The 24945-nt window shown below is 43.9% G+C and overlaps 2 protein-coding genes across 5 annotated transcripts; one reads left to right on the top strand and one right to left on the bottom strand.

The window, feature by feature from the left end:
• Window positions 1-21188, top strand: KLHL20 (kelch like family member 20). 4 transcript variants are annotated; one of them, XM_010715752.3, is made up of 12 exons: window positions 1-13; window positions 1163-1214; window positions 6484-7057; window positions 10349-10507; window positions 11311-11405; window positions 12512-12627; window positions 13000-13183; window positions 14285-14428; window positions 14594-14727; window positions 15243-15451; window positions 17101-17207; window positions 19276-21188. In XM_010715752.3, exons 2-12 carry the CDS (start codon window positions 1192-1194, stop codon window positions 19358-19360), a joined length of 1830 nt encoding a protein of 609 aa, XP_010714054.1. In that variant the 5' UTR covers window positions 1-13; window positions 1163-1191; the 3' UTR covers window positions 19361-21188. The 4 variants fall into 4 exon arrangements, with proteins under 4 accessions (XP_010714054.1, XP_019474139.1, XP_010714053.1 ...); XM_019618594.2 differs by having other exon boundaries at window positions 1-65; window positions 1168-1214; XM_010715751.3 differs by having other exon boundaries at window positions 1-65.
• Window positions 21189-21465: 277 nt separating this feature from the next.
• CENPL (centromere protein L) lies at window positions 21466-24943 on the bottom strand (the record flags this gene model as incomplete). The annotated part of the gene is made up of 4 exons (XM_010715918.3): window positions 21466-23215; window positions 23530-24072; window positions 24562-24813; window positions 24887-24943. Coding segments are annotated over 4 exons (924 nt in total), but the record flags the coding sequence as incomplete, so codon positions are not given.
• Between the last annotated feature and the right edge of the window lie 2 nt (window positions 24944-24945).

Here is a 24945-nt window from a genome sequence, read left to right as displayed (position 1 = left end):
GCTCGGAGAGAAGGTGCGTCCCGCGGCAGTGAGAGAGCGAGCGCGGTGCGGGAGCCGGCCGTGCGGTGAGCCCCGCTCAGCTCGGCCTGAGCCCCCCTTTGATTCTTATTGAAATCCGTAGGCCTGAGAATGGCTCGGCCGCGGTGGGCCGTGCCCCGCTGTGAGGAGAAGGAGGAGGGGGAGGCGGCGGGTCGGAGCGCGGCGTGCCCGGGGTTCGGCTTGGCGTAGTGGGGGCTGGATCACGTAGGCAGGAGCAGCTGGAGCCATTTTGCAACTTCAGCCCGAAGTTCTGCCCTAAAGGTTTGGGATGCGGGGCTCCAGCTGAGCGTTTCGATCGTCTGAGAAAGGCTTTGTTTTTGTTTTGTTTTGTTTTGTTTTCTTTAAGAGTTATTCGGTCTCACTCCCATCGTTGCCTTTCCTATGCTTTCACCGCTCCCCGCCGGGTGTCTGAATGCAGGAAGCCTGGGGACGTCAGTTTGAATGCAGGATGCTCTCTTGTGACAAGTCACAGAATCCTTAGGGTTGGAAGGGACCCTTAAAGGCCATTAGTCCAACTCCCCTGCAATGAACAGGGACACCACAGCTCCGTCAGGTTGCCCAGGGCCTGATCCAGCCTCACCTTGACAGTCTCCAACCACATCACTAGGCAACCTGTGCCAGTGCTTCACCACCCTCCCTGTAAAAGACTTTTTCTTTATATCCTTTCTAAATCTACCCTCTTTAAACTTGAAGTCAGCGCTGTGCTGTGCCTTAGTGGCCAGCCTGCCTTCAGTCCCTGCTGCACAGCGAGGCAGAGCCCCACTCCTGTCACTCAAGGCATTTTGTCCTTTGGTAGAGCAAACCTAAGGGTTCCGATAGGCAGGTGAGCAGACAGTCAGTATCCTCTGATCCATGTGTTCCATTTGCCTAACAAATTGTTATGCAGCTGTGGTGAAATGAGTTTTAATGATGTTTATATTTCCATCTGCTTTAGCCTCTGCAGTTGAGACATCGTTAATCCAGGCTGCAAATTTTATAGCTGGATTAGAGCTTGAAGGCATATTAGGATGTGGATTTGGTCAGCTCCGCTGTTGCAGAGTCAGACTGAAGAGAGGAAGGAAGGCTCTTGTTTCACAGCATCACTGTTTTTCTTCTTTTTCTCCCTTCGGATCGGGTCTTGAAGTGTAGGGTGAAGGTTTCTCTTCGCGGTGCATGGACGGAAAGCCAATGCGCAGGTAAGATGAGAAACACTTGTCTCCTTTTAACCCCATGTAAATAAATCCTGTGGTAAGTTGGTTTCAGAAGGGCTTAGACCATGAAACCTCTTTTTCTATTAAAAAAAAAAAAAGATCTGGATAGGAGAGTTAGAGTGTAAGCATTTATCTTTAGTCCTTGCTTCTGTGTGTTTAGTTCTCAGTATTTACAGGACCAGATGTCTGGAAGTGGATGTGCTGTTAGGAGAAGAGTTTGGAAGACAATTTATTGTAATTCTATGTTCTCCTCTGCCCCTCCTCGCTTTTACTATATCTTAAAATCTAGTATTTAATTACTTCTGTGTTCTGATAGTGTGAAATAAACAGTCTGGGAATAAAATTGAACTTGATTTCTGAGAGGCATTACTTTTCTCTTAGCTAAAGGAGTTTAGCTCCTCTGATGGGGTAAGGCCTTGGATGAAAAGGAGATTTTCTCTTCTAATTATGGATGCCAGCTGCCTCAGTTCTAATGAGCTGAAGATGCAGCTGAAGTTTAATTCAGGGGAGTGTTTGCTGTGGCTATATCAGAAATGTTCTGTTATAGACAGGAAAAGAATTGTCCCAGTAAATCAGCATGATGACATGTAGGCAAACAGGATTGCTCTGGTTGCTGTTCACTATTAAATGTGCCACAGCAAACCTTAACAGCAGTAGTATTTCTGCACTCAAGCTGTGTGGAAGCAGAGTTGCCTGAAGTGTTTTTTTTTCCCTGCAAATGAAGTAGAGAGAACTCCTGCAAATAGTCTAGTCTGTCTGTACTCTAGGGTGTTAAAAGTTGGGAAACTTTGCTAGGGGTAATTCTGTAAGCATCAGCATGATGCTTCAGTTAAGCTAACGAGTAAACCTTGGTCCATGATATGGGCATCTCTGGGGCCATGTTATGTTAATCAGTTATTTTTTTTGCTTTTTTTTTTTGCCAAGATGAGCAGTGTGGTTTTGGGGCAGAAATGAGTTAACCTGTGGCTTTTACAGCAAGTTTCTTTTTTCTGAGTGACATGTGAAGGAGCAGACAGCTTTCTTCCATCTCAGAGGCAGAGAATGGAAATGCAGGGATTGTTAGGTGTTCAGTGGGTTTTTGCCTTCGGTTTGCCACGGCAGGAGTTCTGTCTGCCACTCAGGCTGGGCTAGACCTAACAGTGAGCAGCAGCACCAGGCTGAAGCAGCAGAGATTTTCTGTTGTGGTGATGACCCTGGAGCTTCAGGCTTCTTTAACAACTCATAGAGACCAGACCTTCCAGTACCTTTTGTTTTCCTTCCCTCTATGGTGGAGAGGTGGCTGGCTTGTTTGACATGCTAACGTGGTCATTACTTCTGAGCTAACCCTTCTGCCCAGATGCATTAGTTGGCATGGTGAGTTGGTGTAGAATATGTACAGCATTCAGAGGGTGGAAAAGGTGATTTGAATGGGGAAAAAAAACGCAGCTGTTTTTGTCAAGATTGCACATCAGAGCATTCTCTCCATCACAAGCAGGATTTGCCTTGCATTAGCAATGAAGTGATAGTTGGGGCAGGCTGTTCTCACTGTCAGGGAGCAGCAAGAGAAAACTGTTCTGCTGAAGGCATCAGTGAGGCAGAGGAGTCTTTACTGATGAAGGGTATATTTCTACAGCACCAAAGTAAGGGAGGGCAGAGAGCAGATATGGTAGCTGGGGTCAGCTAGGAGTCCTGCCATCATCAGGCAAGTCAAGATGCAGAAGGGCTGGAGTCAAGCCAGGAAGCCAACACAGCAAGTTGGTGGTAAGGCAGTGATGTGCTTGTACGTAGCTCAAGCAGTGCATGAGGACTGCAGCAGCTCTTAAGTGTGGGCACAGCTCTTGCCCAAGACAAGCTACAGAAAGGTTGGGAGGAAGACTCCAGCAATGAGCTTTCTGTGCTCTCTCATCCTCATTCCTGGTGAAACTGAGAGTTCTCTGAGTTTGGTGAGTGAAAGTGTAACTAAGTGTAAATAGGGACTTGTGTACCAGATCACTGCTGCTCTCACTTTAAGCAATATAAAATAATAATGCAGTCAGGTTTATGTGCTTTTTTGCTTAACGCTACCTCAGTGAGAGTGTTTTCCTAAGCCTTGCTGTCTCTGTAAGAAAAGGAGTCAGTGGTATTTTTTACTAATAATTAAATTTTTAATTCGTAGAGTTTTGTTTGCTGCAAGAAAGCACTTCCATCTACTTGTCTACCACAACACCACCAACTAAACCAAAGGGCTTTGTCCTAGTAACTCTGCATGACTTTATGCATAAAATTCCAAGCTAGGCATTGACAGAAATCGCTACTGGTTTGATTCATCATCTCCATTTGCTACTAAAATCCTTTGCTCCTGAAATCCATTAGAGCAATGAGTGATTTCAGCTGATGCTTTCAGCCTGTTTCGTGTTCTGTTCCGTGGGCCGTAGGTCCCATCAGTTATTTTCTTCCGCATTACATTAAAGCTTTCTTGTGATCTCATCCTAAAACATACATAATCTGAAACCAAAAAACGCAGGCCACCCTGACCTTAAAGTTAAGGAGCTCAGTGATGTTATCTGGAAGTGTTTTTGTTAGATATATGTTCTTGGGTACATTTTGCACTTTTTCACTGCGGCTGTGTTGCTGGAAGGGTGAAAGTCTCACAGGTGCCCGTGCTAACAGCTAAAGTTTTGGGAAGTGGCATAGATGAATAAAATGGAGGTAGCACTGCCTGTGTATTTCGCTGACTTAGTGTGGCAGACTGCCTGTGGTTCTGTTTGTACTTCTCAGCAGTGTGCTACGGAAACCGATCCTTTGTCAGCCCTTTCTTAATCGCATTGTGTTTGCTGCTTTCCTCAGCCCTGCATTTTGATGGAGGCTAATCCCAGCATATCTGCGTAGCTGAGCACCAATCCTTTATCCTCACACACACACATTTCCTCCTCAATCCTCACCTCTTTTTAATCGCCCCGTGTATTTGGGAGCAGCTCTTAGCTGTGAATGCACTGGGGGGGCGGCAGCTAGCCTAGCATGTGAGAATCAAATGCTGCTTTCTGTCTTTCGCACCTCTAAGCTACTGAGTCACCGTTTCATTCTCTATGCATATATATGCATAATGCACACATAATGCAGTGAAATTATTATCCTTGTGGAGACACAGGCTGTCGGAGTCCTTTTAATTCTGTGCCTGTGCACAGCAGCAGCCCACGGTGCTTAACGTTGAGCACCTGTCTTGATCCAGTATGGAAATTCCCAAGCCCATTGATCGCTTGCTTCTGCATTACCTAGAGGTAAGTTATGGATGAATCAGGAATGCTAATTTGCTTATTATTCTTTTTTTTTTTTTTTCCTAGCCATTCAGTTCTCTCTAATCATTAACCAGCCCCTTTTATTTTTTCTTGAAGAAGGGAGGCTGGATACAATAGGCACGCTCAGATAAATGAGGATGGGAACAGTGCAGGAATGCCTGAGGTTCTTAATAACCAGCTTCCTTTTCAATTAAAGATCTCAGCAGTCAGATTTGGGGAGAAAAGCCTATTCTAGCCTGGCAAGGAATGGGGATCTGCTGCCCAAATCTGATCTTAGCACAATGAAATCCATGTGGCATGCTTAGTGCGAGCTGCCCTCTATACTGGGGGCCTTTGTCACTGCCTTCCTCCATCCCTTGGTAGAGGGATTAAATTACTTACTGTCTGCCTTTAGCTGCTGGGAACTACCAGAGAAAGTCAATTAGGTAAATTAATCTTTAACTAAGGTTTCTTGAGATTTTTTGTGAGGGTACCATTGAACTTAGTTCACTTTTGATGCTGTGAGGAGTGTTTACCTGCATTGTTTGGGAGGAACTTCGCAGAGCTTTGGAATACTGCAAAGTGAATTTGGGTTGTGAGGGACATGAGTGGGTGGAGGGGAGTGAGAGGCAGTGTAGCAGCAGAAGGATTTGTCAGAGGTGTCAAGAAAGGAGAACAGCAGTGGATATATTAAAAATATATATTTAAAAAGCGAACAAGCAAGGCATTTCAAGTGCAGAGGCTGAACAAGAGCAAAGTGCAGAGGGAGACCCAGCTGGATCTGTGTAACAAAGATAGGAGGGAGAGGTAATGATCTGAAGCAGCTGAATGCCACGATCAAGGAGAGAGTGTGGGGGGAATGGGAAAACAGTCTGGGATGCAAGTAATTGGAACTGCTGCAAAGAGGCTGGTTTGCTTGTGGTTAGAAAATGCACTTCTCATAATAATGAGAGGAATGGATGTGAGTTATTTTTTTAATTCTTTCCTCCAAGCATGCTGCAAAAGGCACTGAGCAAGAGCAAAGCTGTCTCTTCTTTTGCTCTTAATATGAGCAGAGTGAGGTAGTGATAACTCCCAAATGCCAACGTACCAGAGGAGCTAGAAATGGATGTGTTGGCTCTCTCAGTCTATCTCCGACAGCCAGCGTGCTCACTGATTATTCATAGCTGTCAGCAGTCTGATTCTTCACACTGTGTGTTTCATTTGCTCCCAGTGAAGTTTTTTTCTTCTTAAGTGGAAGAGGCCATAGTTTCCTCTGTTTGCTTGATTTTTCAGAGCAGTTGATAGGTCAGTGGTGCTGTCGCATCCTTTTCAGTAATTGCAAATATGGCACGAGGCAAAGATTCAGATAACTGAGATGTCATTTTGGGTGTTCAGAGCGTTATTTTCTTCCTGATTTGGTAGGTTGGTGGTTATGAATACTTCTCATACTTCCAATACTGATCGATCTCTTAATCCTGCTTGCATGGTATCTCGCAGGCCATCTAAAGCTACTGAAGTCCTCAGGACAGCTGGGTGTGTTCAGGTATGAGTGATGGACACCCCTATTGAATATGTAGGCAGAAGAATAGAGAAGTTTGGTTAAATTGTGTGAGTGCAGTTATTTGCAGCAGAAATCCGTCTCCAGCACTGACAAAACTCAAGTGACAGTGGACAAATTGGATAACCTTCTTTGCTTTGAGACTGTGAAATGGGGATAATATTTCTCTACCATGTGAGGCAGTCATGAGGTTCAGTTAATAAATATGTTCATGTGGTTGGGCTTCACTGTGGCGTGTCATAAAAAGCATATAAAAAGAGATATAAGGCTGTTGCAAGCTGGCATTTGTTTATTTCTAAGTAGACTTTGGTTTGAGACTGATTCTTTTTGCACGTGACCACGATTATATTCACATTCTCACGTGGAGCTCTGGGCAGCGTTGGTTTTGCCCGTGTGATTGGTGTCAAGCGTCGAGCTTTGGCTGACAGCTGGTGATAGATGAGTCGATGACCATCTTCTTTTTGGCTTTCCCCTGCTGCAGGTGTACCAGTACTCGACCAGGGGAGACCGGAATGGATGTGACCAGCCGATGCACACTGGGAGATCCTAACAAGCTGCCGGAAGGGGTGCCGCAGCCTGCTCGTATGCCTTACATCTCCGACAAGCACCCTCGACAGACTCTGGAAGTCATCAATCTTCTCCGAAAGCACCGGGAGTTGTGTGATGTGGTGTTGGTGGTAGGTGCAAAGAAGATCTATGCCCACAGGGTGATCCTGTCCGCCTGCAGTCCGTACTTCCGAGCCATGTTCACTGGGGAGCTGGCGGAGAGTCGGCAGACGGAAGTGGTGATCAGAGACATCGACGAAAGGGCCATGGAACTGCTCATTGACTTTGCCTACACCTCTCAGATTACTGTGGAAGAGGGAAACGTCCAGACCTTGTTGCCAGCTGCTTGCCTTCTCCAGCTGGCTGAGATCCAGGAGGCCTGCTGTGAGTTCCTTAAGAGACAGTTGGACCCTTCCAATTGCCTGGGCATCCGAGCCTTTGCTGACACTCACTCATGCCGTGAACTGCTGAGGATTGCTGACAAGTTCACCCAGCATAATTTCCAGGAGGTAAGAAGCCCCTCTGCTGGAACTGTGGTTTTAGAGAGCTGTGGTGTACTCTTTCTTTGTGCTTCTTCCAAAACCCTGCCCTCAATTCTGCTGATAGAAATGGATACTGGCCTCAGCAGGGGGAAGAGAGCCCCTGCAGGGCTGCGTTTCACTGTTGTTCCATACATCATAAATATGATCTGTGGCATTTCCTCTCTTGGAGTTCTGTGTTGAATGCTGCATGGAAGGCAGGGCCACAGACATAGGTGGTGGTTGATGTTGCAACTGATGTAGCTGCACTAGGGTGTGCTGCAAGATATATGATTGGAGGGGAGAAGAGTCCTAATGCGAGGATAATATATGAGAAATAGAAATGTGCTGAATGTAGGGATTGGGAGTATGAAGGAACTGGATGAGCATATGGCTGTATCAAGTGAAGTCTTCAACTCCCTTGCTATAGCAGAACCAGGGTTTTCCATTTATTATTCAGCAGAAGCTGGATAGCTAGATGTGAAAGGAATTCGCATGTGGTGTTTGACCTTCATACGCTCAAGTCTCTTCTTGCATTTCAAATTCTCCATAGAAAATTTTTTGGGGGTTCCAGCTACCAGTTCAGGGAGGGATCAGCGTAATAAAGGATTCCCCAAGCAATACCCAGAGAAGAGTGGGTCTCTACTTCGTTCTTACACCCAGATGCTGAAGAGAGCCCAACATTTTTAAGTGGTATCTTTCCCTAGCCCTGGTTGGAAGGGTAAGAATTGAAGTGTGTTGGAAGCAGCTGCTCTCTAGAGGTGCTCTCAGTGTGAAGATGTGTTCCCCTGGCAGGGGGATTTTTCTTGCTCTTTCTAGAAAGTGCTCTTCTATCCACTGGGACAGGTAGCCTGTTGCAGAGAGACTTCTTTTTTCCGCCTGCTTCACAGGTGGATCCTTTCCAAAGGCAATGGTAACTCCAGGATGGAGTACTGATGCTAATTCGGATTCCCCAGAGAAGTGGCAGTGTGTGATTGATTGCAGCCTGCACGCTCTTGTTTTCCCTGCAGGAAGCAGATTGGAATTGTATTAATTTCAGTCAGGTAGTACTTAAGAAAATTATGAGGAGAAGCAAACACAGTTGAACTTGACTGTTGGACACCTTGAAGACAATATTTGATATGTGACTGTAGACACATGACATCAGCTTACTCTAAAAGTTGCAATTAAATATGACTTCCCTAGCCATGAAGACAGAATTTGCTATTTAAGAGCTTGTTATTTTGTAGAACTTGGTGATTTCCCAAAAGCTCTGCATTCAAAGCCCTACATTTAGCTGTCTGTGTCATGTGCTGTGTGCTTGCTCTGCATTTCTTTTCCTCTGCAGTTTTTCCTTGGGAGCAGGATGGTAACCAGATGGTTGTTTATTTTCAGTACTTGGTGGTTTTAATGGTTAGAGCTGCGTTCTTCTTATTATTACACGAGTAGGGCATGCTTACAAGCCTCTAAATAACTTCTTGACAGCATAACGCTTTTGTATCTGAATGTTTTAGTGTTAATGCTTGCAGCTGGCTGTCGAGAGCTGCCTGCCGTGGGGTTCTTTTCTTTCACAGTCCCTCAGAGATGGCTTTCTGTGTTAGTTTTCCCTGTGAAAGCACACACAGGCAGGAGTTTTGGTCTCTAGAAAACACTCTCCTCTTTAAAGATGATGCAAATTATAATTGAGTTAATTAAACCACTTAGATTAGCTCACTGTTTGTTTGGCCTGGACAGTTTTTGGTGTCCCACTCAGTATCCAAGAGTTCAGCTGCTCTTCATCCCTAACGATCTCCCCTTTTCTTTCTGCTCTTTCTCTGCATCCAGCATTAATGGTGCTCCTTGCTGGGCCCGTGTTCTGCACTGCCATTACTTTCCATCCAGAGAATGGTGATCCCTTACCAAAGGGACGGAGATAACTGATAGAAAACTTGTACTCCTATATACAGTCACTGTTCCTCCAAAGTGAAGAGAAACGTGAGATGGGAATTTCCTGAATGGCAGTGTCAAATGTTAAGCACTAGGCATCAAGCCAGCCCATGCAGTTACTTCAAATGCAGAGTGAATTGTTTCGTGTCCTCTGCTGTGCTAACCTCTACTTCTACTAACTGTTGTGTATATATTACTGCATTACATCGTCAGCTTCTTGCTAGAATGTTTTCCCAAGTTTTCTATTCCCCTTAATTCAATTTCTTGCCTCAAACCCCCAGTGAATCTTGTGTGTGAGATGTGAAATGACTGTACAAGAGCAGCCTTTGTATTTTTGTTTGCTCTTTGACACCTTGTATGAAGGGGAAAAAATCCACATAGGGATGAACAAGCTGCACTTTGTAGCAATAGACTCAGGTGCTTACTCTATCTGCAAACGTAATTGTTGTTAACGTAGGAGAATTATTATGAGCAGAGGATCTTGTGTCTGGAGCATAAATGAAACATAGCATAAGTCAAGAAGTTCGAACGTGGTTTAATTTATATGGACAAGCTGATATTCAGTTGTTTTATGTCGGCGAATTGCTCAGACGACTGGCTGTGGGCTGGGAGTGCTTGTGGGGAAGCTGAACTGATGGGTGTCAAGCAAAAACTCTTTGCTAACAGCCTGCAGCCCCAGCGCGTGTGTTCAGGGCTGTGTGCTGGGAGCAGCTGAGGCCTCCTGAGGAGCTGGTCACTATCTTGGGTGCTGAAGGAATTAACGTGCTGGCAGATTGTCAGAAGCTTGAGTTTCACAAGGGATGAGTCCTTAGGGTCTTCAGAAGCTCTGATTCCCTCTTAAGCGCCTTTGGACCCGCACGTGCTCTGTGCATATATTTAAAACAAGTGAGAGACGATCAAATGAATCCATCTCTCCTTGTCAAGAAGTATTTTCTGTTCTGCCACATACAGGCATTCAGCTTTTGGTAGCTCGTCTCTGAGACTCCTTATTTGTTTTCTGCTTTGCATTGCTTGAGAATAGATCCTCTCTGTTCTGATGTTGCTTTATAGGTTACACAGGGCAAGCAGGAAGGCTGATTGTAAAGGCAAGTCTTATTCTTTCTGAGTTCTGAAGCCTGACCAATGTGTTCTGTGACTTGACCCTTTAAAACTATCCTTTTTATGTATCTTTGATGTGGTTTTGGGTCTGTATTTTGCAGCCAGCCTGTCATGTGTTGATGGCAAGATAGTGATGGGTAGTTGACACTTTGCTGAATCAGTCCGTTGGGCTCTACTTCAAGTGGGCCTTCTGTCCTTTAGAGTTGCACTGAGAAACAGAAGTGGGAATGGTTCTGGTGCTTTGGCCACTATCCTCATCTGTGTTTTCTATTTAACCAGGTAATGGAGAGCGAGGAGTTCATGCTGCTTCCTGCCAATCAGCTCATAGACATCATATCCAGCGATGAGTTAAATGTTCGTAGCGAAGAGCAGGTGTTCAACGCAGTGATGGCCTGGGTGAAGTACAGCATTCAGGAAAGAAGACCCCAGCTGCCACAGGTAATAATGAGCACAGTGACATTCAAGGCTCCTTTTATCCAGGAGAAGAGTAATGAGGACTGATAGGGCAACGCAACAGCAGTGTGACGGTTCTGGGTGCACGCAGCTCCATGATAGTTTTGTCTTCCTCCTGTGTTAGAAGGTTGGCATTTTCCTTTCATCTAGGCTGAAAGATGCAGCCACCAGACCTTCTAATAGGGGCTTTATTGAATTGTTTCCAGGTAGGGCTTGCCAAACTAGATTGTTTCAGTGGTCTGTTCAGGCACGGTGGCCTGGATTGCTTTGAGTGTTGTACAAAAAACAGTGGGTAAGGAAAAGCTTGTCTTCATTTGAGCTGCATCTTTAAGCTCTGCTGTTTGATTTATGCCTCAGCCCTCAGGATCTTATACTGGAGCTTGTCAGAATGGTTTTGTTGAAATGCAGTGTTTCATCTAAGCCAAGCCATTTCACAGAGAAGCACCCATTCTGACAAAGCTGTCAGCTGGAAAGCCTCTGAAGTCTCAGGCTTTTTGATCAAAAGAAACGAGTGCCTACCCTGGTGTTTCTTCTTTGGAAATACAGATATTACATGCAACTATATTTAGAGAAAAGCTTCTGAAAATTGTTTAAAAGCAAACAAAGAAATGCTGCTGTCCTCAAGTTAGCTCTTATTAATGGCATTAAAACTGTACGTCTTTTCAGGTCCCTCTGTCTGTACCTGCTTGTGCTTGTTATCACTATTAGCCAGTATTTTTTTTTCCCCAATTTCTTTCTGTTTGGGGATTTACAGCTTATCTACAGTGTTGTTCTGTTCTGTATTGCAGGTCCTCCAGCACGTTCGCCTGCCACTGCTGAGTCCCAAGTTTCTTGTGGGTACAGTGGGCTCTGATCCTCTGATTAAGAGCGATGAGGAATGCCGGTAAATCTCCTTGCTGAACTACGGAATGGGATTTCATTCTATTAGGGAGCCTTACTGACATCTCTTCTCTGAAACTGCTTGTTTGTTAGTAGTGAACAGGTAATATCTCTCCCAACTTGTCCTTTTGCAACAAGGAGGAGAAGAAATGCAAGACGACACGTTATTTCTTTGCATAATATTGGTAGCGTGCCCTAGAGGAATTCCATTCTTTTAAAGGTTTTTTTCTTCTGTGAAAGCAGAACTGGAGTACACAGGTTGACTTTTAGGTTAAAAAAAAAAAAACAACCCTTTGGTGCATTGTTTTCCATTTCACTTTTTTCTGTAGTCGGGGCCTTTCATTCCAGCTTACCACATGCATGGCATTTATACGTAATCTTAATATGACTTAAAGTAATTGCTGCATACAAAACATGATAGCTGAACAGATTCCAGATGTAGTCTCTTTCCTGCACTACTAGTGGAAGGAAGCTGCTACTTTCTTCTCTTGTGACATAAGTCACACCTTTCTAATTCTTGTGGAGTTGTACATTATCTGTAAAGCACGTTTTTCCATGTTGTGCTTAATGTGGAAAAGTTCAGGGGTTAGGCTAAACTGCTTTTCTCCTGAGTAAGCAATCATACTGACCCGAATTCCACACTTGTAGAGGGGAGGAGGACTTTTTTTCTGTTTTATTTTATTCAAGGTTTTGATATATTAGGATTAGACCAGATGATAAGTTGTTAATGGATGGACAGTGTGAGCTCAAGGAGAAAATATTCATCAGAAAGATACTATCTCCATCTATTGGTCATGCAGGTATTACGTATTTATGTGCTTTTCAATTCCTGTTTTGTTCCAAAGTAAAACCATTGATCTAATACTAACACCAGTCAAAAATTGATGCAGGGCTATTGCTGTCACTGTCTAAGTGACTTGTAAACAACTGATGAGGATTTTGGTGACAGTGCATGTTTTAACTGCATCTATTCATGCACTTCTGTGATTTGCAAATACCTGAAGCATCCAACGCTTGCTGACTGCTCTTCCCGTCAGTTTTGATTCATGCTTTTTCCTTTGACCAGTTTCAGGTGAACTTTGGGAATTAATATTTTCCTGTCTTGTGCAGGGATTTAGTGGATGAAGCCAAAAATTATCTCCTGCTACCCCAAGAGCGACCGCTGATGCAAGGACCACGGACTAGACCACGCAAACCCATCCGTTGTGGAGAGGTGCTCTTTGCAGGTGTGTACAGCTCCTGCTGGCTTAAATCAGGAGATTCAAATCTGTTTTGCTGGTGATAGTTTTCTTTTAAGCAGAATCTTGTCACCATCTTTCCGAATGAGCTGTGCATTAATATTTGGAGATTTGAGTCAGCTTGCACTTCCTCACTTGTGTCATCTCTTTGGTGGTATCATAACTTCCAAGTGTAGGTTAATCCTCTTGGAAATCAAATTCTGCCTTCTAATTGTAATCCTCAGAACGATGAACTCTGAGGGATGAAGCTACTGGGTTAAGGCTGCTGAAGTGCAGAGGGATTATTTGCAGCAGGCACTTGTGCAGTGTGTGCGCTTGGTGTGTTATTGTGACACTATTTCTTGCCTTTGGTTCCAACAGTGGGGGGCTGGTGTAGCGGGGATGCAATCTCCAGTGTGGAACGGTATGACCCTCAAACCAATGAGTGGAGGATGGTGGCTTCCATGAGCAAAAGGCGCTGTGGCGTTGGTGTCAGTGTTCTGGATGACCTTCTCTATGCAGTGGGAGGCCATGATGGTTCCTCTTACCTGAACAGTGTAGAAAGGTAGGTCTCCATAAGGGCAACATGCAGAATACTAACTCTGAGTTCTTAAACTTGGCTGCTAGCTTCATCTTGCCAGCTGTTTTTGTTTCTTTGTTTTCCTGCTGAAAAAACTGAAATTATTATTACTTGTTATCTACTTCAATATGTACTGGTTTACTGCTGAACTAGATCTTCACACATCCAGCTTGTGTCGTTTACTCTTGGTTTAATGGAACAAGACAGCCTTTGGTGTAAGGAAGAATCATGAAGACATGGGTCTGGTTGTAATTGGTGGGAGGTGATCCTGGTTAACCTTCTTTGCAGTTGCTGGTTTGTTTCTAGCGTTGTTAAGGAAGGTTGAGGTTGCAGTATGCATTACTTCAATAGTGAGGGAAAGCACCCTGGAATTTCATGCAGAGTGGTAACTACAGAATTAAGGAACCTTGCAAACACACAGAAGAAGGACAAACACACTTTTAGGCCTGTGAAAGACACAAGTTGAACAAGCTGTGTCAAGCTTCGTGTTTGTGGGAGCAGTGTACTGCAATCTGCTTGCCTACAAGCCACATGACTCATGCACTCCAAATCTCTTCCCTCTACCAAATCCAATGAGCTATACAAATATTCCTCCCCTTCTTTTCACTGTCTCTTTGCATACTGCCAGCTTCTCACGTCATGATCTTATGTCTCCCACATCTTCCACTCTTCTGCTACGTGCCATTGTTCCTTGCCTCTGGGTTCCCAAGTTGGTCTGGTTCCTTTGTCTTTATCAGTAAGAGCAGGTCCAGTGCTGGCTTGTGTGAACTGCAGAATATATCCAGCAGAGTAACTGACTGCTGCTCTTTGCACAGATGCAAGTTAGCACATGCCAGCCAGTCCCTGGTAATGTGCTTTCTTACAGACCTCAACCTTTGATCTTCAGTTTGAATCATCTGCACTGCAGTTTGAACATCCCTGCAATTACATGTGCTGCATGCATTGCATAATTTTGGAATTATTTATTCAACTTATAAATAGCTGTGTTGCAGCTCAGACTCAAGATGGGTGAATTTTACTGCTTCAGTAGTTCCCAAACTTGGGAAAGTCTGAAGCATAGATAAGCAACTTGTGCTGTTTTTCTAGGTACGATCCAAAGACCAATCAATGGAGCAGTGATGTGGCCCCCACCAGCACCTGCAGGACCAGTGTTGGAGTAGCAGTTCTTGGGGGCTACCTTTATGCAGTGGGTGGCCAGGATGGTGTCTCTTGCCTCAACATTGTGGAAAGGTACCTAGATTTTTAAAAACAAAATTAAAAGAGAAAGAAAAGGGAGCACGGGAGGAGGTAGTCCCCTATGGGGATTTTTCTTTGGGGAGAATAAGATCAGCCTTTCTACCCCCTTTGTGAGGATGTTGACGTTTTTTTGAGCTTTGATGTTTATTCTTCTGTCAGGTACGATCCCAAAGAAAACAAATGGACTCGAGTGGCTTCCATGAGCACCAGGCGCCTGGGAGTTGCAGTGGCTGTTTTAGGGGGCTTTCTCTATGCAGTGGGAGGCTCTGATGGAACTTCTCCTCTCAATACAGGTATGCCTTTTGCTGCCTCTCATTGCTGTCAGCATTTGTCATGATCCTGTTTGTTGTCTTTAATGTCTCCAGATGGCAGCTGAATATCTTGATGACTAGTTAGCTGCATGTTTTATCCTTCAGATGGGATTTTGCTATGTGGTAATTCATATATGGTAAATATATGAGCCTGTGAACCACTGTTACCTCTGTGCGTGTGCACGTGTGGTTTTTCCCATTAGATGCTGCATTTGGCATGGTAATGGTGATCATTTTGTAGCACTGCCAACTCATTCTTGAGTGAAGATGCTTTATTTGATTGATTGACTGCATAGGATTGGAAACGGGAGAGAAAAGCAAGCTCTCTATGGAAGGAAAGCATTAGAGTGACAGAACAATCCAGTACATCCTGTTTTTCCTGTGTGGACACTGCAGTATCTTTACAGATTGAGCAGTGCTTTGGGTGCTGATATAAAAGTGCTGACCTCCGCTGCTTGCCAACCCTGTTCCCAACAATATATAAATTTTCTCTGCAGTGGAACGATACAATCCTCAGGAGAACCGCTGGCATACGATTGCACCCATGGGGACGAGGAGGAAGCACCTGGGCTGTGCAGTGTACCAAGACATGATATATGCTGTGGGAGGCAGAGATGATACGACGGAGCTTAGTAGTGCTGAGAGATACAACCCTCGAACCAACCAGTGGTCTCCTGTCGTGGCCATGACATCCCGACGGAGCGGAGTGAGTTTGGCTTGGTTTGCTTGCTTATGCTACTTGTCATCACATGGTGAGGGTAGGGGATAGAGCATTATTGAGTGAGATTTCCCTCTTGCTTCATTTATATCTTTCAGAATAGAAACAGAGAGGTAAGTGTTTGCAAAGGGGTTATGCTCTTTAGTAAGACTCAGGAGTGAAGTGGTAGTTGTGTCATGGCATGGACATCCAGTTGTTTGAAGGTCTTTTTAAAATAGTTTTGGTCCCTTATACTGAGGAATTAAACTGAAGAGGTCTTCAGCTTCTTCTGAAGTAGACATATTTGGTGTGTGACAGTATTAAAATCAGCACCTGGGTCTCATCTTGCACTTTGGGTGAGTTAGGAGGTAAACAATCCTACCTGCACAGAAAAAAGAGCTGGAAAACTGAGCAATTGTATGTAGATACTAACTTGTAGCTAAGCCCTTTCATTGCCTTGATGTGTGTGGGAATGGGGTTTTTGGGCTTTCAAATGGAATGTTGCCTCTCTTCCACAAATCCTGTGGGTATGGAGAGTGACAGCATGTTTTCATCAACTCCTAATCTTCCTGCTTTCTGCAGGCATGCGAACAAAAGATTAACGTAGCGTTTTAAGTAGTCATCATGTTTAGGCAGATGCAAATGTTATGAATATTTATCATTGGATACTGAATTACATAGTAAAGCAAAGCCTGGATTCATTCTGTCTGCATGTTAGTGTTTCAGTGTCTGCTGAAGCAAGGGTGAATCATAACTTGAGCAAGAACTGGTTTGGGGAGCAGAAAATTTGTATTTCCTTCCTCAAAGCATTTAGTACGCTGTTCAACACTGTCCTTTCCAGCTACCAATTAAGCACTGACTCTTTATGAATTCCTTCTATATTTGCACTATGTAGGAATTCCTCAACAGATGCAGCTGCATGTGCAGCCCGCCTAAGTTTGTTCTAAGTACTTCAAAACCAAAACAAGGACTGTATTACATTGTGTTCTTATCTTTGCTGTTACACTGCTTTGCTTTCACTGGAAGTGATCTGCCTAAACCACAGAACTGTTTGAGGTTTTTGTGATTCTTGTGCTTCTGCAGAAGGATAAAGTAGAAAGGCTGGAGGCCAAGCTGTTCACAGATGTTCCAAGCCACAGCCTGGGAGGAGCAGGCTGTGTAGGCTTACATATGGTTCTCCTCCAGTTTAAGCAGTCATTGCAGGCTATGGGTTGGTAGATGTTCTGGAGTACATGTTGTAATTTGTCAAGAAGTCTCATCTAGGACGTGATATGCATTGGCTGATAAAGACTTATGTTCTGATGTATCTATAAACATTGAAGCAGTTCTAGCTCTTGTCATCACTAATAAGGGGAACCTTGTGCTTTTACTGTGATATCTCTGCTTTGAGATACATATTTAGCTTTTCATGTCCTGCTATTTGAAACCTAGTACTTTGATTGTGTGGCATCTTATACCAGTCTGTCCTAGTTAAATGCATTTTAGGCTGTTTTGTACTTTTTCCCCTCCTAGAAAATTCCACTGCAGCTTGCCTTTTTCCAAACACGGCTGCTAAACCTTTTATTAATATTTATTTCAATTGTTATTTTCAGAGTATGCATTCAGGACATGTCTTTTCAGCAAGTAGCTAAGCAGCTGCTGTGATGGTTGTTTTACAGGTTGGCCTTGCAGTGGTGAATGGACAGCTAATGGCAGTGGGAGGGTTTGATGGCACAACGTACTTGAAGACCATTGAGGTGTTTGATCCAGATGCTAACACATGGAGGTAACTGATAAGTTTGTGAAACACTCAAATAGCAATCTCCAGATGTAGCTGCTGTCACCCAGCTGGAGCTGTCCCAGCAAATTAGAACTGTGACATACAGCTTGGTGCAGCAGCCAGCATAAATTTCATGCTGTGAATTCCTGGTTAGCATGAAGCTGCACGAGGATCATCTTCTGAAAAATTGGGAAGGCACAGGAACTTTATATGGCTGTCTTCTCTATTATGCCTGAAACATAGTCTCCAGTACTGAGCAGTAATTATACAAGAAGGGTCGCTTGCTGCTCACTAACCTTTGTGGCAGGCTTGTATTGCTGCAACACTGCTGCCTGACTGCAAAAGCCTTCCATGACGAGATGACTTCTCTGTTTAAATTTGAATGGAAGTTGAATGCTGGTAATATCCCAGTGTTATTTACCTATTGCACTCCCATGCCCACATCTAGTTGAGAAACACTTTCTTGCAAGTTTCTGCTTGGAAAACCAAGTCTAGGTAGGTTTTTGAGATCCTGAGAAAATAGGCAACATAGCAGGCATGCCAGGTAGCAAGGACAATGTTATTCCAAAACATAATTTAAGTGCCACTTCTGAACTTGAAAGTGTGAGCCACGCTGAAAGACATCTGCCCCTTGTGTTTATTTTGGGCTTGGTCTCCTCTGCTTCCTGGTAAAAACGAGCTGGCCCTTAGAAGGTATAGAAACCCTTAGTCATGGTGTAGAAACCATCCTACTCATTTTTGGCTTTCAAGCTGAGGCTGTGAGCTCCACATTTTTCTGGAGGAGCTGAGGCAGAACACTTTGAGCATATGATGTTCTTCTCCCTTTAAGTCTGTAAGACAGCAATTAGAAGATTTTCATCTGATTTACAAGATAAATCACAAAATTGATTGAAAATGTATACTGAGAAGTCGTATTTCTTCTTTTCTAGTCTTAACTACACTTAAAAGCAATTAACTTATTCCCAAATCTAATTAAAGTTTCAGTCTTGCTGCTTTAGTAATCTGGAGGGAGTAGAGGGGAATAGAAAGCAATTAATGTCCTTATTCCTTTTGGCTTAGTAATAGTAGTAGATTAATCCCTTTTTGCTGGGACGAGCTGTCATAAGGAGCACAGGGGGATCTTCCTCTTGTCTGCTGAGCTATGGTCAGTACCTGTAGAACTGCTGAGAAAACCCACCTGAGCAGAGAGGAATATGTACTTTCTCTTCCTTAGCTGAATGGTTTCAATGGCTGTAACAATAACAAGATATTTTGAGCTAGGAGTTACTGTCTAGGCCAGCATTTGCAGAACTTCTGGAGGTTGTTCAAGGTATTAGCTGTGAGTCCCCCACAATTAATTCAGAACAGCTGATCATCATCTGGTCTTCCTTTTCTTTGTTGAACTTCTTGTTCTGTGAAGGGCTTCTTTTTGTGTAGCTCGACTAAGAAATTCTTCTGATATCACTTGTTAATCCCAGATTGCACTAGGAAGAGCTATTTGAAGAACTTGCTTCTCCTGTTTCTGCCAGCAGACTTCAGCAGCACAGAGAATTATGCAGCTGAAGTGAGTAGGATCCTGGAGTCTGCAGGGATCAGATTTCCATATGAAACGCAGGCACCGTTTCAGTAACATATCTTGGAGAAGCAGATGGTGCTTGGGATGTGTTACATCTTGGTTGGATCAGCTGAATGTATAGGGTATTAGAAATGTTAAAAAAAAAAAAAATTAGTTGGCTTGCAAATAGCAAATCTGTCCTTGATCCAGTGCTATCCAAAATGTAGCCCATGGTCAGCTACAGCCTGTGAAATTGTTTTTCTTTATCTTTCTCACAGCCAGGCAGGGAGAAAGCAAGTGATTACTGAAATAACAGGAAACTGTCGTGGCCAAACAAGCAGTTTCTGTTTAGAGGGAGAAAGGCATGAGCGAGTCTGTAAAAGTCTGTAAAAAGGCAGCTGCTCTGCTTCTGACTTGTCACAGCCCACTTTAACCAGGTGTTAACAGTGGTGTAACTATGCTTACACTGATTTGATGGTTCCCGTGGTGGTTTAATGAAAGAGCTGGAGCAGTGTGCCTACTGAAGCCTTCTCTTTGCAGGTTGTACGGAGGGATGAACTACCGGCGGCTGGGAGGAGGAGTGGGTGTTATCAAAATGACACACTGTGAATCCCATATATGGTAAGCACCAAGAGAGGGACACCCCCTGGTTCTCATTCCTAGAACGATTGAAGAGACTTGTTGACACTGGACTCTTTGCAGCTCTAGTATGGACGGTCTAGACCTGATGTAACTCTTTGCCAGTGACTCTTTCTATGGAATTATAAAAATGACTTCTGTGAGAGTGTGCCCCGTGGGAGACCACATTGTCAGACTCCAGGGAACCACTGGACAAAAGTAGAAGTGTTGCTTATGTCCATATTTTTTTTCTAACTAGTCTACAATTTTGAATAAACCAAACTGTACAATTCACCATAGCATAAACAATGCCAATGCACAGACAACAAGCTACAATGGGAGTCTGGCAAGGAGAGTTTCCTGCCTTTCCCTCCTGCTGTGAGCATTGGATGTGGCAGCTGTGTTGGTGGGTGAAAGAGGAAGGTGATACAGAAAACATTGCTTTTGCCTTATTTACAGAGAGCTTCAAAAAAGATAAAAGTACTTGACCTGCAAGGTGCCACCTTTGCACAGAAGCTTTCCTGTGCACAGAGTATATTTATTTTTTCATTTAATTTGTATCACGTCTTTGTGTTGCTCACAGCGATGATTCCAGCTTTTTATATACATATATGTGTGCATATATATGTGTTTTATATATATGTATATGTGCGTGTGCAATTTGAGTTTTAATGAGTTGATGGTTAGGGCAGGGCTATGTCCTGCAAGCTGCTGTGGTTCCAACCCTGGTGGTATGTAGTTGGGTCTCAGAGTATGGGAGAGCTATGGGTACCCTGAGTGTCTTTTCAGTCTTGCTGGAGGCAAGAAGTAGAACTGGAACTCTCATCTATCGACTGAATCAGTGAAAGGCCATAAAAGAAGGTGAGAGTGAAAAGGATTTCATATGATGCCTTTTTACTGTACAGTGTATGGTACAAAAGTTCAGCTTTTGTCCCTCACCTCCTCTGTATATGAACCTAGAAACAACTCGCTGTTGCTTATTTCAATCAGTCTCATATATTCAGCAGGCAACCACTTCTTCTCTGAAGCTGGTAGGCAGGTATCATCTGTTAATTCTGGCTAGCCTAGATCAACACTCACCTCTCAGGTTCTTGATGGAATGGCAGACCTGCAGTCGAGTCAGCTCCTGCTGTGAAAAATGCTTAGACCAGCGTCACCTAGCTGCCCTCCTGCCTCTCATCTGTGTCTCTAGAATTCCTGTTGTAAAACACTGACCACGATGAGATGGTGCACTCCCTTTCGATGATTCGTTTCAAATGCACTTTCTCTGTTCTTGTCTAGAACAGGAAAAGGTCTGAAGTCGTGGATGAGTTTGGAAGGGAGGGACTGTTTGCTGGCACTGTGAATTACTGTCATGTTTTGGTGAGTGCAGAGGTACCCAGGGTAGGGAGAGAGGAAGGAGGCACTGTAGGCTCAAAGGTTCTGATACATTTGTCTGTACTGTAAGTACTGTCTGTACTGAAAAGACTGTTGCACCTGATGTAACTTTGGACCTTATTAAATCTGATTTTAAAAGGACTGTGAATTCTTGAGATGAAGGCAGTGCTGACATCTTAAGTTCTTATCTCCATTGTTTGATTTATGTAACAGCATTTTAATGTGCTTGAATATAGTAGAAGTTACACTACAGTAATAAATGGGTCATTAAAAGTTTTTTTAAAAGTTCCTTTTCCCCTAAAGGTTGATATTCTTACGTTTACATATAAAGATCATTTGCACCTTTACAAGGAAAACAAGTATTCTGTAAACAAATGTTTACATTAATCATTTATGCTTTTTTCTAGCATGAGTAACTTGTATAAATAGTGCTATCTTAATAAATTTCTTCTATGCTATTCTTTGTTTGTTCCTTTGGTTGAAAGCAGCGGATTATGCTTTTGTACAGTTTGTATAGATATAATGAATAGGAATGCTACCTTTTTCAGGTAGAGGTCCAAGTAAAAGGGGCTTAATAACTCTGCTGGCATTTGGTGTTACCTTCACTTACCTAGAAGCATGTGCTTCAGAACCGGTTTTATTTTCCTGGAAGAAAGTAGGTGTGTGATCTTGTCAGATCTAGCTCTGCTGCCTTCTCTGCAGATGCTGAGAGCTGTAGCACAGATAAGCATGTGATAAGGAAGGGGAAGTAGTTCTTTATTCCAGCACTACTCCACAGGCAGCTTATGGTAGATACTGAGCACAGTTAGCAAAGCACTGACTTCAGCTAAGTACCAATCTTAAAAGCAAAGCATGTTGCTGGAGCATTCCCACAAGGTTTATATGCTTTTAGGTTCTGTTCTTAAGGCTGCATTGAATTTAGAAGTAACTTATGCAAACTGTCAGAGCAGAACATTAGATCTTGAAAATGACTAATGGGTTGATTTAAAATCAAATACAGGTCTGCTTACCAAGCATTCCTCTCAGTCAACATAGCAAACTTTGATGTCTTTGAAAGGAAACTAAAACAACAGAACTAATAGTGCTGGGCTGTCAACCTTTGTATGCATCCTCACTTGACTGGCTGCAGCCTTCACAAGCCAAAACTAACTCCAATTAATACAGACTGAAAGCAAGTACATGGTTCTTTTTCTAACTGTAGTGGTAGGCTAGTTTCAGTAAGAGATAAGGAGCTAGGCATGTGGTGGTGTCATGTTAGGCAGTTATTTGTGTGTACATGGCTGGTTCATCTCAGCCTTGTTGGGGTGAAGAAGGAACAAGCCAGCTCCTTTTAGGGGGAGTTGATATGTGTGTCCTAACCTTGTGGTTTGGCCAACTCACACCTTGCCTTCCTGCTTACAGGTAGGTTACATCATATTTAACTGATTAGGTTTCAAGAACTTTGTATAAGTTATTACAAGTGAATTCCACAGGAAATTATGCTTTACACATTCAATAATACTGTGAGCAGCAAAGCTTAACGATTTAGTCAGGTAAAAAAATTTAAAATACAAGTATACATTGAGTCAGACATGCTGTTCGTCTCTAGTCAATTAGGGAGAAAAGCTAAAAAATGTTTATGGGGTACTGTAGTACCAGTCATAGCACTTCTACTTCCTTTTGGCTCACATAGTTCGTAGTCAGCCTCTGTGCACTAGCTCTGAACTGTTATATGCTATAGAATGAGATCAAATATAAAGTTCTAGCACCAAGAGCTCCAACTCAGAACTCTGGCCTACAGCATTACATCCAAGGCAATAAACTACCAGGCAAAGCACATTAAATCTCTACTTCATGCTGATTTCAATTTCTCATGCATTAACTTTGTGAGGACCAGAGCTGGAAGCAAGGAAAGTGTCATGCTTTTCACCTTGCTCAGCTAGGGAATAGATGAACATTTTATGACCATTACTAGCCAGCCATAATTAGCTAAAAATGAAGTTAGAAGCTTAAAACATGTATCAGTTTTTCAGGCATGCTTGACAATGGAGTGGTTGACATTTAGCCTGCAGCCCAAGAGTATAACTGTATAGCTGATGCTATCAGTTAAGTGAAAACCAAAATTGCTAACACTAGCAATAATGGAAAAACCTGTCATTATGTCGCATCCAAGAACTTGCAGTTTTGTCTCCTAGCCCCCAGCAGATAAATATATACAAATGGATAGAGTGACTATAACAGACAGATGCTTAACAAGCTACTGTAGGGTTAAATGCCTTTTCTGCATATTGAATTGTGGCTATGGATTTAAATGCAGTAGTTGCACACAGGAGTTACAGGTCAGAAGAAAAAGTGCTGCAAGAATGAATTTTCCGAGGCTTATCAGCTTCCATTGGTAAGCCTCTCTAGGCATGAAGATATGCTGAGTTGAGTCTCACTGTATCTGAGAGATTGCTAATTCTGTCAGTAGCATCAGCACTCCAATCAGGTATTGGCTTTGTAGAAACTGTTAAAAAAAAAAAAAGAAAAGAAAATCAGTAGTCATTTACATACCCTTAAGTGACTAAAGCAAATGAATGCAGTCAGATTTGCAGTTGTCTGCAAAATACTCTTTTTTTTAAAAACGATTTTGACCCAAGATATGGAGCAGAAACACTCCTGCCTCCATGCTGCTCTTGTAGGAGCCCTCTGACTTCTAGTAGGAAGCTATTTGTAAGAAAAAGGCTGCCTTCATTTTTAAAAGGAAGGCGTTTCTAGTAAAGTACAACTATTCAACTTGTCTGGTATTAGGAGAACATGCTGCATTATCATTGAACTCACTTTTATGATCCCATCACAGTGTGCTGAGGCAATTCCCGTAGAAACTTTCACCAGTTTTGTAGCTGACAAGTGGATCTTAAAGTGTCTGTGGAAGTGGGAATAAAGGCATTCCATAAAGACATCCACCTCTTCCTGAGTGATCTCTCCTGGAGTTTTTTGGACTGTGTCCCACAGAGCTTTTGCATCCTCAGGGTGAATGGCATATGAAATATCCAGAGGCTGAGGCAGGTGAGGAACAGAGAAAAGCAGTTCTGTGGCAGCTGTGCTTTTGTCCACTTTGCATCCAGTCCACATAGCTGCCATCCAAGTGAGATTGAGAGGGCTGATGGCTAAACGACGGAAACAGCAGTCAAAAGTCTTCTGAAACCAACTTCCAACAATGGCTGTGTAACTCTCCGCCCCGTTAACAAGGAACAAAGGTAAACAAGTGAAATTCTCAGGCAAATCCTCTAAAAGATCATCTCCAGCCACACAGCAGAACCATCCTGACCATATCAGCTTCTCTTCTGAGTTTTTTGGGGAAAGTGATGATCTCAAGGAAAGCTGGGACGGGGAAAAGAATCACAGAATCGTTAAGGTTGAAGAAGGCCACCATGATCATCCAGTCCAACCATCAACCCATCCCCGCCAACCACATCCTTCAGTGCCACATCCCCACAGTTTGTGAACTCCTCCAGGGACAGGTGACTCCACCATCTCCCTGGGCATCCAGTGCCTCAACACTCCTGAGAAGAAATTTTTCCTAATACCCAAACAGAACCTCCAGAGGCACAACCTGAGGCCATTCCCTCCTGTCCTATCGCAGGAGCAGAGGCCGACTCTCACCTCACATAGCCTCCTTTCAGGCAGTTGAAGGGAGCGATGAGATCTCCCCTGAGCTCCCCTTCTCCACACTGCCCCATCCCATTCCCTCAGCTGCTCCCCATCAGGGCCTCACATCTCTTTGAAGTCCACGCAGCCCGTGGCTGAGCGCTCCCCGTGCTCTGACCTTAGCTGGGCCCAGAGCTGTGGATAGCACCCCAGTGCCCCCACCTGCACCAGCACAGCGGCGGGGTCCTGCTCGCTGCCCCTCAGCTCGGGCAGACCGGACATGGCCACCCTGACACCCAGCTCTCCGTCCACATCCACTGCCAGCCCCTTCTGCTTCTCGGTGGCGATGAAAACACCCAACATGCGGGCGTAGTCCTTCAGGTCGGCGCTGGAGAACTTGTACAGAGGGCTGACGCTGTACAGGGTCCACTGCTTGCGCAGAAGGAACGCCGTCTTCTGCGGATCCGCGTTCTCCTAAAAACGAAGGACAAACATCCATAGCATCGCTCCTCCTCAGGGCTCGGGGGCCTCCGAGGGACGATCCTACCTGGAAGCGCGGCGGCAGCAGGCGGCTGCCGGGGCTCAGCCCGTAGTTCCGCCCGAACA

The sequence above is a fragment of the Meleagris gallopavo genome, chromosome 10, assembly GCF_000146605.3.
Source record: "Meleagris gallopavo isolate NT-WF06-2002-E0010 breed Aviagen turkey brand Nicholas breeding stock chromosome 10, Turkey_5.1, whole genome shotgun sequence".
NCBI classification, from domain to species: Eukaryota; Metazoa; Chordata; class Aves; order Galliformes; family Phasianidae; genus Meleagris; species Meleagris gallopavo.
The sequence above is the reverse complement of the archived record's forward strand: the minus strand, read 5'-3'. Positions and strand labels throughout refer to the sequence as shown.